The sequence below is a fragment of the Eptesicus fuscus genome, chromosome 8 (genome assembly GCF_027574615.1).
Source record: "Eptesicus fuscus isolate TK198812 chromosome 8, DD_ASM_mEF_20220401, whole genome shotgun sequence".
NCBI classification, from domain to species: Eukaryota; Metazoa; Chordata; class Mammalia; order Chiroptera; family Vespertilionidae; genus Eptesicus; species Eptesicus fuscus.
The window spans coordinates 19,949,283-19,963,729 of record NC_072480.1 but is presented as its reverse complement, the minus strand read 5'-3'; the positions used below and the strand labels follow the sequence as shown (position 1 = coordinate 19,963,729).

General features: G+C 38.4%; 1 protein-coding gene across 1 annotated transcript in view; it reads right to left on the bottom strand.

Annotated features, from left to right (window-relative positions):
- Positions 1–11,947: 11,947 nt before the first annotated feature.
- ENOX1 (ecto-NOX disulfide-thiol exchanger 1) overlaps positions 11,948–14,447 on the bottom strand; it is a 211,754-nt gene continuing 209,254 nt past the window's right edge. The window contains exon 14 of the mRNA XM_054719823.1: positions 11,948–12,427. Within this exon, the coding sequence (XP_054575798.1) occupies positions 12,296–12,427 (132 nt within the window). The 3' untranslated portion in view covers positions 11,948–12,295. The remainder of the gene's footprint in view (positions 12,428–14,447) is intronic.

The window sequence follows — 14,447 nt, the reverse complement described above, 5'->3', positions numbered from 1 at the left end:
TTGGGACATGCATGCCCCAAGCCAAACATGATTCCAACAGCAGCCAGCTGACCTAGAAAACATACAAGTGAATTTAATGAAGATCATGAGAAATATCCAATTTATTACAAACCTGCAAACCTGGGAGCTAAACAAATGATTGTTGTTTCAAGCCATTTAATTTTGGGTAATCTGTTATTCAGTGTTTCTAGTGGCAATAGAAAACTGATACAGACATTGGAATGGAAACTGATAGAGAAGTGGAATGTGTATAGCCTGGTCCCAACTATCCATTTTATTTCCACATCCAAAACTCACTTCTTTCTCCCAAGATCCCTAAAGATCCTATATAATCATATTATCAGGCTCAATGTCCAGGATCTCAAGATACATAACAAGTTCAAATTTGGCTCCTTGGATGCAGGTCCTTTGAATTGAAAACCTATGAACTAAAAAGACAAGCTATTTGCCACCAAACTTAATACACAAGAGCAAGAAAGGACAGGATAATCATGGGAGGAAAATCCCATGTTAAAAGAAGAATAGAAAACACATTTGAGTCACTGGTTTTTACCAGTTCTGAAGTCTAGTGTAGCAAATGCTTTAGGACCTCCAGTTCAAAGGAGGGGAATGCTCCTGGATTAGGCCTCAGTTCTGCCCCCTGAGAGTGACTCTCCTGTCCATTGTTTCTGTGGCTCTGCTCTACCATCTGAGACATCTTTACTTTTGCACTCTCCTTGGTCATCTCTGTGTCCTTTGAGCAATTTTTTCAGCCTACTTCATGCTTGTGGAAATGAGGGAACCAGGGGTTTTCTTTCATTTTCAATTTTTGACAACTCAGTACCCTAAAATTTTTTGTGGGTTTCTTATAAATCTGATGAGTGTAAAATAATACCTACAATTCTTTTAGAGTTAGATCTCTCTATAGACTTAACCACTGTTATTTGTGCAAGTCAGGTTGCTGTGGGACAATGTTCTTAAGATTCCCTTTTGTTTACTATAGAGGTTCTGCTAGGTTCTACTTTATTTTTTTAAGAGACCATTAATAAAAGTTCTTAAATATAAATATTTGATTGGGTCATTGCCCCAGACTATGTTTTACTTTGAGAATCTTTTGCTAACTGGAGAGACCAGAGATGAAAAACAATTTCAATTTTCAACCAAGAAGTTCTGGTCCCTCTGTAGACCATCTAAATTTGCCTACACAGTGGTCAATTATTTCTCTAAACTTTCTTTCGTGCAGAAACTTATCAGTATGCAGATAGTAACAGTCCCTGATTTGTTCAGCAGTCTGCCTGAAAATGTTATTGCTCAAATCCCAAAGTTCATTAGGTAAATTTTCTATCTTCTGAATTACTATATACAACAATTTTACCATTTATTATTTTGTGGCTGGACAACCCATGTTATCATTTTCCATCTTCTATAGCAGTTGTCTCATCAGTTTTCCATACTTTGCCCACTGCTTGATCTCAAAGCCAATGCCACATTTTCTTTTTTTTTTTTTAATTTTTGCTTATAATAGCACCCTAACACTAAATCACAATTTCTGTGTCAGTTATCTATTGCTATAAATAATGCTGCATGACAAGTCATACTAAAATTTAGTGACTTAAAACAAACACTTATTTAGCTCACAAGTCTGCTGATCAACAATTGGGACTGAATTTTGCTTCTTTCTCTGACATGTTGTCTTGAGAGATCAACTGGCTGTCAGCTAATCTAAAAGGACCTTGGCTGAGGCCACTTGCCTCAACTACATATATTGTTCATTCTCCTACGGGCTAGGCCAATGTGTTTTCATAACCACATCAGAGTGCAAGAGTGCACTAACCTAGTCATGCAAGGGGCAAGCAGAAACTTAAAGGTGCTTGTCCAGCTTCTGCTAACATCTCATTAGACAAAACAGGGCACATGACCAAGTCCAGAGGTGGAGTGGGAAAAGATTGCAAAGTTACATGGAAAGAGTTTGGGATATAAATCATCCATTAAATTGATTATTAACAACCTCCATCTATGATAGGAATTGTTTCCGTGGAAATACAAAATTTACTAAGTTAGAAACTTATCTCAGTGCCTCCCTGGACCGTGGCTCACTGATGTACTTACTACTCATGGGTTGGCTAGCTTAGTTTCTTTGCTTTTTTGGATGTTTTGTACATTTGTTTGGAATATTTATAAACTCACCTCTATTACTTGACAGTATCATCTTTTCAAAGTAAGTCCCATATATTTATTACCTACAGGGTTGAGTGGCATCTTCTCTTATTTGTCCTAAGTTAATCATCCTACTGGGAAGCATGAATAGCTGATAGAAATGGAGGAAGGAGAGGGAAGAACCTGAGGAATCTAAATTGCTGAAAGTGAAAGTATTTGAAGGTCAATGAAATTGTGAATGTGTGTAAATGTGGCTGTGTGTGTACATTTGCATTATGTGTTATATGTGTATGTGTGACAATTTTTATTAGTGCACATGGTGGTAGGTATTCCTTCTCAGTTTATTTAAAAACACCATTACAGCCCAGCCGGCGTAGCTCCGTAGTTGAGCATCAACCTATGAACCAGGTGGTCAGGGTTCAATTCCCAGTCAGAGCACATGCCCAGGTTGTAGGTTCAATCCCCAGTGTGGGGCATGTAGGAGGCAGCTAATCAATGATTCTCTCTCATCATTGTTGTTTCCACCTTTCTCTCCCTCTCCCTTACTCCCTGAAATCAATAAAAAATATTTAAAAAATAAAAAATAATAAAAATACCACTACATTTGCCCTGATAAATCAATGAAACAGTGAGATAAGTATTGAAAAGGCAAAGCCACAAGGGAAATGAAGGACATATGAAATAGGAGTCAACCCTTGAGGGCTCCTGCACCCCATCCTGCACTAAAAGGTTTGAGACTTTCGAAGTGGCAGTAATGAACATTTACTTACCTCTTCTCCCCATATATCCTTCTTTAAACTTGGATGATGGGGAAATATGGGGTAAAACATCCATGTTGCCTTTTCATGAAAGTAATATGAAACAGAGAAGCACAAGATAGATTTTATCCCTTTAATTCTCCCACCAAAATGCCCCATCCTAATTGGAGATAAAAGGATAGAGAGAATATATCTAGTTCTTTCTCTGTCTGAAGAGTGGGTTGTTGTTCTATTTCCTCTGAAACACTTTATATTTGAAAACACACACCAGGTGAGTCTTTGCCAAGACTCTCTTCCAAGAGGCCTGATTTGAGTTAGGAACTTTACTGGTTATTCATTGATTTCATGAGTCCTTCAAACCTCCCAGTGAGGCCACGGAGTTCTTTGGAAGTCTTAGTTCTAGTCCCACACAGTCCACCAGGCTCTCGGGACAGCTGGGAGGTTTCCTGTTAAGTTTTGCGAAAGCATTTGTTATTCCACTTGATATGTTAGTGGTGACCTCTGAGAGGAAATACTTTTCCATTGGCAGCGGAGTGTGAGGCCTGAGATTGAAACTTTTATTAGAAGAGTTCTATAATCTCAGATGACTTAATGAAACCCAGTTAGTAGATAAAATTACAGAAAGCCTCTATAATATAGTTGCTACTATTATAGCCATTTCAGAGGTTAGGTATCAAAGAGATGAAATCACGTGCCTATGATCACTCAGTTGGGATGAATCCAGAATAATGCTCTTAAACACCTCACTGTACTGCCTCTACTGCCAGGCCAGCTGACCCCTTCCAAGACCCAAAAGCTGGAAGCTTCATTTACCAGCCCCTCATAGTAAGAATCAGTACAAATACTTGACTCTAGGTTGGTACAGTCTAGATTTCGCTACCGGTCCTCTGCTACCCATAGTTTGATTGCATACCAGACCCAGCACCACAAAGCCTTTCTTTGGTATGCATTGAACCTACGTTACCTTCATGTGCTCAAGGAACAGATAATGAGACACAAAATCCTATTCAGATATTGCTCAGAAGTTACAATTATCCTCAGTAAAAATGCATAGCACTTCCTACTTGAAACTTGATTTACTGTGATTGTAAGTCATAAAATTGATGCATGATATATTGATTTCATGTAACAATCAATATCTGTTTAATAATAAAAAATGATTCATACTGGTTTTTATACATTATCTTTACCTGAAGACAGTTTTGCTTCCCAGCCCATTCTTCACATTCTGTCTTAAAATATACTAGAAAAACAAGTCCTTACTTTTGTGTAAACATATTCAAAGGCAAAAGATTTATTTATTGATGAAAGCCTCAAATTGACCAATTTTTAGCTTTTTCTTCTGAAAAGACGAATGCTTTTTGAAAAGAGATTGCTACCAGATGTAGTGGATTATATAACACTTGTTCAGATATGAAAAACAGATGAAATGAAATATTCTGGCTTCTGATTCAGTCCTTTTCTTATCTACACTGTTCTTCTTAAGTGAACTTGACAGTATTGTGGGCTGATATGAAGATACACTACTTTGGTAAACAAGAAAAAAGGTTTTTATTCCCTACAATAGCAAATGAGCATTATAATAGAAATTTCCTTGTGCGGGGGAAGATATTACAATTTTCAACACAATAAATATATTTTCTAGGCAAAAAATGCATTTCATTACATGCAATGTTCTATTGTACATTAACCACTTTTTGCCATGTATGGAAAAATATCATTCTCTACTGTAAAATGTCTGCAATTTATTTTTATGAGTCTGTTTTTCCTATGAAGTAAGAACATTCCATTACATTGCTCCATACCAATAAATGTACATTATATAAGAGGTGATATGTGCAGTACAAATGTCTGAGCTTTATTGTCTGGGTATCTGTACAGTGCTGAGAGCAGGGAAACCATTAAAATTTGGCCCAGGATAGCTAATTTTATTAATACAACCAGTCTGTAATTACTAGATTTACTGGAGTCCTTTACTTTGATACTCTTAGCAACTATAATGGATGTGTATGTTCTCTAAAATAATACCATTGCATGCTCCAGCTACAACTATAGTTTTTCCTGACAATGTTTCTGCTGGTTTAAAAAAAAAAACCACATAATTAATACTTTATTTAATCCTTGCATACTCTGTACTTAGTTGACCATCATTCAAAATGGCAGTTGCCCAGAGCCATATAGTTTCTGCACAGTTGAGTGTATTTGACCCTGATTACTGTTTATTGGAAATATACCAAATAAGTGAAAAGGAGCTGCAACAAAGAATTCCAGCTCCACATTTTCCCAGTGCTGAGGGTTATTGCCCATCTGCTTTGTAAGAGTTGCACAAGTCTTTGCAGCTTAGAGAACTACAATTATTTTGCTTATGTCAGTCTTACACTTGAAATATTTAATGGATATTTTGAAATGATTATGCTTGTCTTTATTTATTTATTTATTTATTTATTTATTTATTATATTTTTTTATTGTTTAAAGTATTACATATGTCTCCTTTTCCCCCATTGACCCCTCCCCAGCCACTCCCCCCCCACCAAGACAAGCCCTCACTGTCCCAGTGTCCGTGATCATTGGTTATGCTAATATGCATGCATACAAGTCCTTTAGTTGATCTCTTACTGTGCCCCCCCGCCCGCCCCCCCCCCCCCTCCCCCCCCCCCCCCCCCCGCCTTCCCTCTGAGTTTTGACAGTCTGTTTGGTATTTCTCTGTCTCTGGATCTATTTTTGTTCAACAGTTTATGTTGTTCATTATATTCCACAAATGAGTGAGATCATGTGATATTTATCTTTCTCCGACTGGCTTATTTCACTTAGCATAATGCTCTCCAGGTCCATTCATGCTGTTGCGAATGATAAAAGTTCCTTCTTTTTTTATAGTGGCATAGTATTCCATTGTGTAGATGTACCAGAGTTTTTTAATCCACTCATCTGCTGATGGGCACTTAGGCTGTTTCCAAATCTTAGCTATTGTAAATTGTTCTGCTATGAACATAGGGGTGCATATATCCTTTCTGATTGGTGTTTCTGATTTCTTGGGATATATTCCTAGAAGTTGGATTACTGGGTGGAATCGGAGTTCCATTTTTAACTTTTTGAGGAAACTCCATACTGTTCTCCACAGTGGCTGCACCAGTCTGCATTCCCACTAGCAGTGCACGAGGGTTCCTTTTTCCCCACATCCTCACCAGCACTTGTCATTTGCTGATTTGTTGATGATAGCCATTCTGACAGGTGTGAGATGGTGCCTCATTGTTGTTTTGATTTTACATTATATTTAGAAACATAAACATTTACTATTTATCCCTAAGGACAGGGATAGGCTGATAGTAGGAAAAGGGCTTGACTATTTTGCTTGGTTGGGATGATGTGTCTAAAGAACTATTTTTGAGGAAACCAATGTCTTCAATCTGCCTGGTTCTGTGTTATGTGCTATATGCGTGCTATCTTATTTAATCATCAGAGAAACCTTATGAAGTAGGTATCTACATTATTTCATGAATCTGGGACTAGTGCCTCACTGTGGTTAGGTAACATGCTTTAACATCCCAGCCTCTAACATTAACAAGGCCAGTGAATACTGTGGCTGAGACTAGACCCCGATACAAACTGAACACTTTCTTACACAATATGAGTAATTCCCAAATGTTTGAAGTCCATCAACACACAAACAGACACACACACACTGCATCACTTCAAATCAAAAGAGGAAATTTAGAGGTAGTAGAACTAGACACAATATTTTTAGTGAGCTAATATATAAACACATTCAATATAACTTGTTTAACTCTGAAATGTTCATGTTTGGTGTGCCACACACAAAAAAGTATTTTTTAATAAAAAATAGTTTATTCAGATACTGATGACAGTCTGATTGAATTATTGTGTAAACCTTTTGACCATTTTAATATGAAGTGAGCCAAGCTGTAGGATTTTAGGAATCTATCATCTTTTTATTTTCTCAGCTTATAAGAAGAAACTATGAATTTTATGGTATCATAGTTCTTAGGTTTTGGAGGTAAAATATTCTTTATTGAGGCCAACAAGTAAACACAGCAGCCATTTTTAGAAAAGAGATGAAAAAAAATAACAAACTCCAAGTAAAACATTCCCAAACCCAAGAAAAAAAAAATGTGTATCACATTTATTACAATGGGTATTTGCTTAAATAATCTTATTTTCTACAAATAACTACCAACTTCTTCTGATTTTGTCATTTCATTTTATCACCCTACTAGAGGCCCTGTGCACAAAATTCGTGCACAGATGGGGGCTCCCCTCAGCCCAGCTTGCACCCTCTCCAATCCGGGACCGCTCAGACATCCCTCTCACAATCCGGGACCACTGGCTCCCAACTGCTCACCTGCCTGCCTGCATGATGACCCCTAAATATCTTCCCTGCCAGCCTGATCACCCCAAACTGCCTCTGTCTGCCAGCCTGATCGCCCCTAACTGCCCTCCCCTGCTTGCCTGGTCATCCCCAACTGCCCCCCCTGCCGGCCTGGTCGCCCCTCACAGCCTGCTGTTCGGTCATTACTGTTACTGTGATGTCATCCGGACAATTTGCATATCCCTCTATTATTAGTATAGATACAATAAAAGCCTAATATGAAAATTGTTTAACTGGGAGTTCAATTACTCGCTATGATGTGCGCTGGCCACCAGCAGGCAGTGTGGAACATGGTGGGCATCAGCGATGCAGTGCTGGCAGTGGGCAGCAGTGGAAGCGCTGCCAGCCCGATGACGAGAGTGGGACCACGGTGGAATGGTGGAGCAGATGAGCAAGTGGAGCCAGGCCAAAGCAGGTGCAAGCTGGGGCCCAATCCCCTCACCAATTGTTCCATAGGCAGGATGGTGGAGTAGGTGAGGGGGCGGCACCAGGCCACGGTGGGGTGCCAGGTGGGGCTGCGGGGCTGCAAGGTTGGGGGTGCGAGCTGGGGCTGCAAGCCTGGGGGTGCGAGCTGGGGCCCGATCCCTGCAGAGCACCCCGAGGGACCCCACTCGTGCATGAATTTATGCACCGGACCCCTAGTCCTTAATAAAAATGAGAGGTTTATCTAAATAGAAACAAACTTTCTACACTTTCAAATGTTATTTTTGATGTTGTATTAAAAAAAACCACACATTTAAGTACAGTATTTTCAAACATAGACCACTGACTTTTCCTTGCTGTAATAGGTAAATGATACCTAAGCCAGCAAGAAGAGTTTTCTTATAATGGAATATTATTCAATCTTGAAAAGGAATTAAGTTTTGCCACATGCCACAACATAGATTAACCTTGAAGACATTAGGGTGAATGAAGTGAGTGAGACACAGAAGGACAAATACTGTATGATTCCAGTTACATAAGAGACATAGAATAGGCAAATTTAAAGAGACACAAAATAAGAATAGAGGTTACGAGGGACTGTATAGGGGTTATTACTTAAGGGCTACATTAAATTTTTGGTGGGGATGATGATGAAAAAATTTTAGATATAGAGGTGATTGGTTACATAACATTATAAATGTATTTAATGTTATGGAATTGTATAATTGTGAATGGTTAAGATGAAAAATACGGATATTTTACTACAACAAAAGAAATAGGTAAGAATTCTGCCGAGATTTTACAACTGAGGGACAGAAAATTTAGCCTCTATTGTTGGACCTAATACCTGAATATGTTTCATTTCAACAAATTCGGAAGGTTCATGTGTGGGCTTTAATTCATTTGGTTTACTCATCCAATAAATATTTATTTAAAAGTCACAGTATGTCATGTCAGACTTCGAGGGACTAGATGGATGGTTAAGGGAGGTCTCCTGCCACCAGGACTGGGAGAGACAGCTACATTCTAAATGATTAAAATACAGTGTAAGGGCTGCAGTAGAAATAGAAGGAATAATAGTGGGAACACAGGGGAAGAGGTTCCTGCGGGGATCAGGGCTGCAGAGGAGAGCTGATAATTGATCTGGGTTTGAAGTGTGAGAAGGAATTGGATTGCTCAGATGTATTTCAATATGCAGAACATTCTCACATTTCCGCCTTTAGTCTTAGACTAAAGTATGTACATCCTTTTTAAATATTTAAAATTTTCCCCCCTTGTGTACAAGCAGACTCATCCCTGGAGTCAGAAAAAACATCTTAGTTAATTCTCTGTCCTATTTTTTTAAATATGTATAAGGAAAACCACTTTGAGAAATAACTCCAAGTCAATGAAACATGCTCAAATCCCGTAAAAATATGCAATTTCGTAGGGAGATGAAACAGAGACAGTTGGCCAATAAGTCCTGAAGAAACAGTCAATGCAGGCTGGCCATGCAGAGGCAGGAGAAATGACTTCTGCTGGGAGATGGAGCAGCACTTCATGGACGGGGCGGGTGGGGCAGGAGGAGTTTGCATTTTCCTCTGAAAGTTGTGTAGAATTAGGATAACTAGGTGTAAGTTCACTTCATTTGGATAGAAATGTATGAGCAAAAGCAGAAAGGCAAAAAATATTAGTCTTACTCAAGGAAGCAATGAAAAGGCAAGCCAGAAAGGCCCGTTGGGGCCAGATTATGAGGCTCTCCAAACCTTTAATATTCTGCTTATTCTTGGAATCCGAGAAGCATGATTTGTTACTGTGTAGATTTAGGAGAGGCCAAAGAGTCTTCACATCTCTATCCATGTACAAGGGATGGTTGAGAAGAAAGGAGAAGAAAGGCAGTGATCCAAAGGCGCTGGATGGACACTGGGCTCGTGGGAGGGGTAGGAGTAGATTGAACTAGAAGCATGACATGGTGATAAAAAGAACATGTTTTGGAGTCAGTCAACCCTGGGTTCAATTTCTGTATTCAAAACGTACTAACTGTGCAAACTTGGTCAAATTACCCAAAACTTCTGAGTCGCATTCTCCTTCTGGGAAAATAGTAGTAACTTTATATAGGACTATTCCGAAGATTAGAGAGGATGGGGTGACAGACTTCTGTGGACTTCAGATGGTCCTCAGAGATACCAGGGCTAGCTCCTTCCTTGGTAATTTCTAAAGTACCAGCTGAACACGAATGCCTGTGAAAGAATTTAGATATTTTTTCTGCAAAAATAAGTGAATCACATAATTGAAGTTAAAATTTATAATTAATATATTCATAGATAACTACTATAATTAGTTTTAAGTATAAATAAAAATACCATAGCTGAAACAGATTTTCCTAGTGCAGACAGTTATCTCTGGGACTTACTCAAATAGTTTTGAAAGCTGAATTAAGCATTTCATTCTTCTTAGTTGCCATTTAGGGCTCAGGACCACATGTTTAAAAAATAGTGTCTTGTTGTCAGATCTAATATAAGGTCCCTCCAATTCCTTTTCCTAATCAGAGCTCTGTGTTAGGGTTTTACCCTGTGCAGAGTATACATCTGCTAAAGTGACTATGGGCCATACTCGAAAGTATGAATGCAAATTTGAAAACATCCCCCATGCTTTCAATCAGAAATAGTCTAGATGGTGGTACCTTGTGTCCCTTCCAGACTTTATGTCTTAACTAGCTTTTTCTTCTAATTATATTTCAGGTGACCCTCTTAGATTTTATATTTTACATAATGACATTATCTGTAAATGAGGTCATCTTTTTGACTGTTGTATCCTTATTTGTGCCTCCTGATGTAGAGATAAATGTGCGAGGATGATGGTGGTAGTGGGCATCAACAGATGGAATATTAGTGTTTCAACATTTGATATGACATCGCCATTTAGTTTGAATTCCATAACACCCTTGTCACATCTTTCCTGTCACCTGGCTCACATCATATAGGAACTTCTTGGAAATGTCTTTTCCTCACTGAGCTCTGTGCTCATTAAGGAGAGGGTCCTTTCTTATTCATCTCCATATACACAGCATTAGCATTGAGCCTGAACATAACATATGTGTAGATATTTATGGGAGGTACAAAAAGTACCTTAATTAAGCAGGGCTCAATAAAAAGATTCTGAGGACAATAATCCAATAGGAAATGATGAACCTCTTTTTATAATTTCAAAGATCATTTACTGTCAGCTATTTCCCTAAAAAAATGTTTTACTTAATTTAGTCAATCTTGAATAGTTTTCTTTTTGGTTATTCTTATATAAGAATCAGGAAGGAGATGCAATTTAAAGCTCCATTTTACTTGTAATTAAAAGAAAAAGGAGAAGCTCAAATTCTGTTTAGATTATTGATCCAAGTATGAATCCTTTAATTTTTTTTGTAACTTGTATGTATTCCAGCAAACATACAAATAATAAATCCAGGAGTTAATAAGATTAACTAATTGGTTACTCTGTAACTGCCCATAATGCACAAAACAAAGGTAAATTTTATGTTGACTGTCTTTGGATGTTATTCTTGGTATTTTCAAACAATTACTCTAATGTTATATGATCTCCTTTTCTTAGTACTTCTCACTTCACAATTTTTATATATTCCTGTTTTAAATAATGTTTTGTCTCTTAATGTCACTCATGCATTTAATAATTTGTAAAAGATGGGATATGAGATGGGACTGAATAATGTGAAAATTTCTTAAGGAAGAATTAAAATATAACAAAGAATAATTTGCAAAACCAATATGGTAGAAGTCATATTTATTGAAAAAAATTAATATCTTTGCTATAAAATTTGTAACAGGAATATTTACTGAATGTTTATTTTGATGCATAAACCTGAATATTACATACCAAATACAAGACAGTAGCACTAGTTTTTCCTTTATTTACATTTTATGAAAATTGTTATGCAGTCCGTGTTAAAAGAACTTATGATGGAGAATTGTTACATTAGAAAAATAATATTCTTGGTAAAGCATAGCAAGGAGTCCAATCACATTTTCTGCCTCTTCAATAAGGCAAAAGTCCCTGGAATACCATATAACTTAATTTACAAAATACAATAACTGTTCAGACACATATTCAAGTTTTCTTTTGGTATGATTTTTCCTCACTGTAAAATTACTTTTTTCTCTCTTTTTCCCCCTTTTTTTTTGCTAAAACAGAAACATAGATTTTTAGGAAAATGTCATTGAATGATTTTAGCTATACATTACATATACAACTCTGTAGCCTAGCAACAACCATTGCTACACCATCATTAACTTTAAATATTTTGTTTGGTGAGCTATTCTCAAATGTAGCATATTTTAAGATTTTGCCATCATTATGATTGTGGAATCATTGTTTGGTTTGCAGAGGACACAGACCTGTCACGGTAGAAGCTCTGTTTGTTTAGGGAACTGGCACACAATTACATTTCCACTCACAAGAGAACGCCACAGGTACAACTAAAGTCAGGCTCTGATGGCTCCGCCGAGGTCCTGCCCTGGACAACCCCACCTCCTGCCCTCACTGCACAGCCCCGGAGCGGTGCAGGCAGCTTCATTTCCAGACATGTGTCTAGTTGGTTTTTCATAGTTAGGTAGTTTTAATTCCTTCAAAGGCACACAACTTCCACCTTTTCTCCAGCGTTGCTCCCACGCCTGTGAATTCCTGTTTAAACATGCGAGGCAGCCTCATCAAAAGCATTTCAATTTCATTTGCAGATATCTGTTAGAAAAGAAGTAAAGTCAGTTTTAGGAAAGGAACTCATCTTAGAGGTGGCCAGGGGCTGGGATGTGCTTTCTCAGTGCGATAAACAGCATGTGGTTTTATACGTGGCGGTCAAGTAAGGTCCTTATAAAAGGAGCTTGAGGAAAGGGCTGAATGTGATTATTTCACATTCTGTGAGCAGCTGGTGGTGTGGGGCATGGGGCAAACAGACAGAAAATTCCAGGTTCACCCTTCAGATGGATGGCACCCTTGCTGGCGGTGCCATGCCTGACCAGCCCTCCCTTGATGTAAAAGGAGATGGGGGGGAGGGATTTAAGAGAGCTCCGAGTAAGTCGCCACCACTCCCAGAAACCCATGGGGTCCTCACTCTGCCCTGAAATGGCAGCACTGGTATTAAACTCGGTGAGGGCAGTGAGGACATGGGTAGACTTCTTGACACTCTAACTTCTTTATCTACCTTTAACTTTCACTGGGACCAGACCACAATAAAGGATCAGGAACAGAAATAAAAGCCAAGACCTACAGCAATAAATCTTTTTTATTAAATATATTTTTATTTATTTCAGAGAGGAAGGGAGAGGAAGAGAGAGATAGAAACATCAATGATGAGAGGGAATCATTGACTGGCTGCCTCCTGCACATTGGACCAAGCGCGCAACCCAGGCATGTGCCCTTGACCGGAATCGAACCTGGGACCCTTCTATCCACTGAGCCAAACCAGCTAGGGCAACAGTCTTGATATCTAGTCATAAAATCCAGGTGGATTTTTTTAATTCAATTTTTTCTTCTACCAATTTTTAAATTTCATACCTTTTCATACCAATAATTCATTTCCTCTTAAAAAACAATCTAATTAACCACAATCTTGCTCGAACACAGCCACTGTTCTTGTTTTCTTGTGCTTGCTTCCTAACTGTGCATGGGGGAGGATCTTATATAGCGAGGCGACTAAGACCTTGGGTTTGGGGGTCTGACATTTCTGTTTGAATCTTCTATCTACTATTGTTACACACTAAGTGACCCCTACCAAGATAGTTAGTCTCTCTAAGCCTCAGCAAGTGGGAGTAACAGTATTTCATTAGGATGTGTAAAGGCTACTGGCTTAGCACAGATTGGGACACATAGAAATGTTGGATCAACCAGACCAATTATTATTTTCCATTTTAGAGTCTACACTTTTCATTTAACACTATTAAGACTAATTTTAAAGAGAGACCAAAGAGACCAGGAAGTCAATTCAACTGTTGACTTAATATTCACATGGAAAAGATTTCACATGGTGTATTCAGTATTTCTGGGCCTATAATACAAAACTTTAAGTAGTGGTAGCTCTCAAAGTTGAAATCAACAGTATTCTAAAATTTTCGGGTGAATTATTTTGAAATCTGAATACATTTCCCCATAAAATCATGTTAAATGGATAATTAGATTCTCAGATCAACTCACAAAAGCCTACTAAGCAGATGATGAAAGGTTCACAGTGGTTTTGACAAGCATACTTCAATGAGCACTGTGCAAAACACCTCCACCAGTGTCCTCACTTCATTCTCACAGCACTCCTGAGACCTGCGAGGCAGCTGCTACATTCTCCACTTTACAGCTGGGAAACCGGAGTGCATGGCAGAACTGCTTTATGAAAGACAGACTTCGGGGTGAACCTGCTGCATGTGGTTGGGACCTGAGCACTGGCATGCTGTAAGCTCTCCCCAGGACTGTAGTCGGTTGCAGGTGAAGACTCACGGGTACAGCTGTTTTTTTAAAATATCAAGCACCTGGGGGTACTTATTAAAAAAACAAATGATCTAGCCCCTTCTCTGGAGACTCTGATTTAGCTGATCTTAGGGTATGGACCAGATAATCTATTTTTAACAGTCACCCCACGTATTTGTATGTTCAGGCATATTTGGGTTAAGAATGAGAACTTAAATCAGACAGGCTTGGATTTTAATCTGCACTAGTCCTCAAACAAGCTGTGAGACTTTGGACAGGTGATTGAGTAGCTGTAATTCTCAGTTTT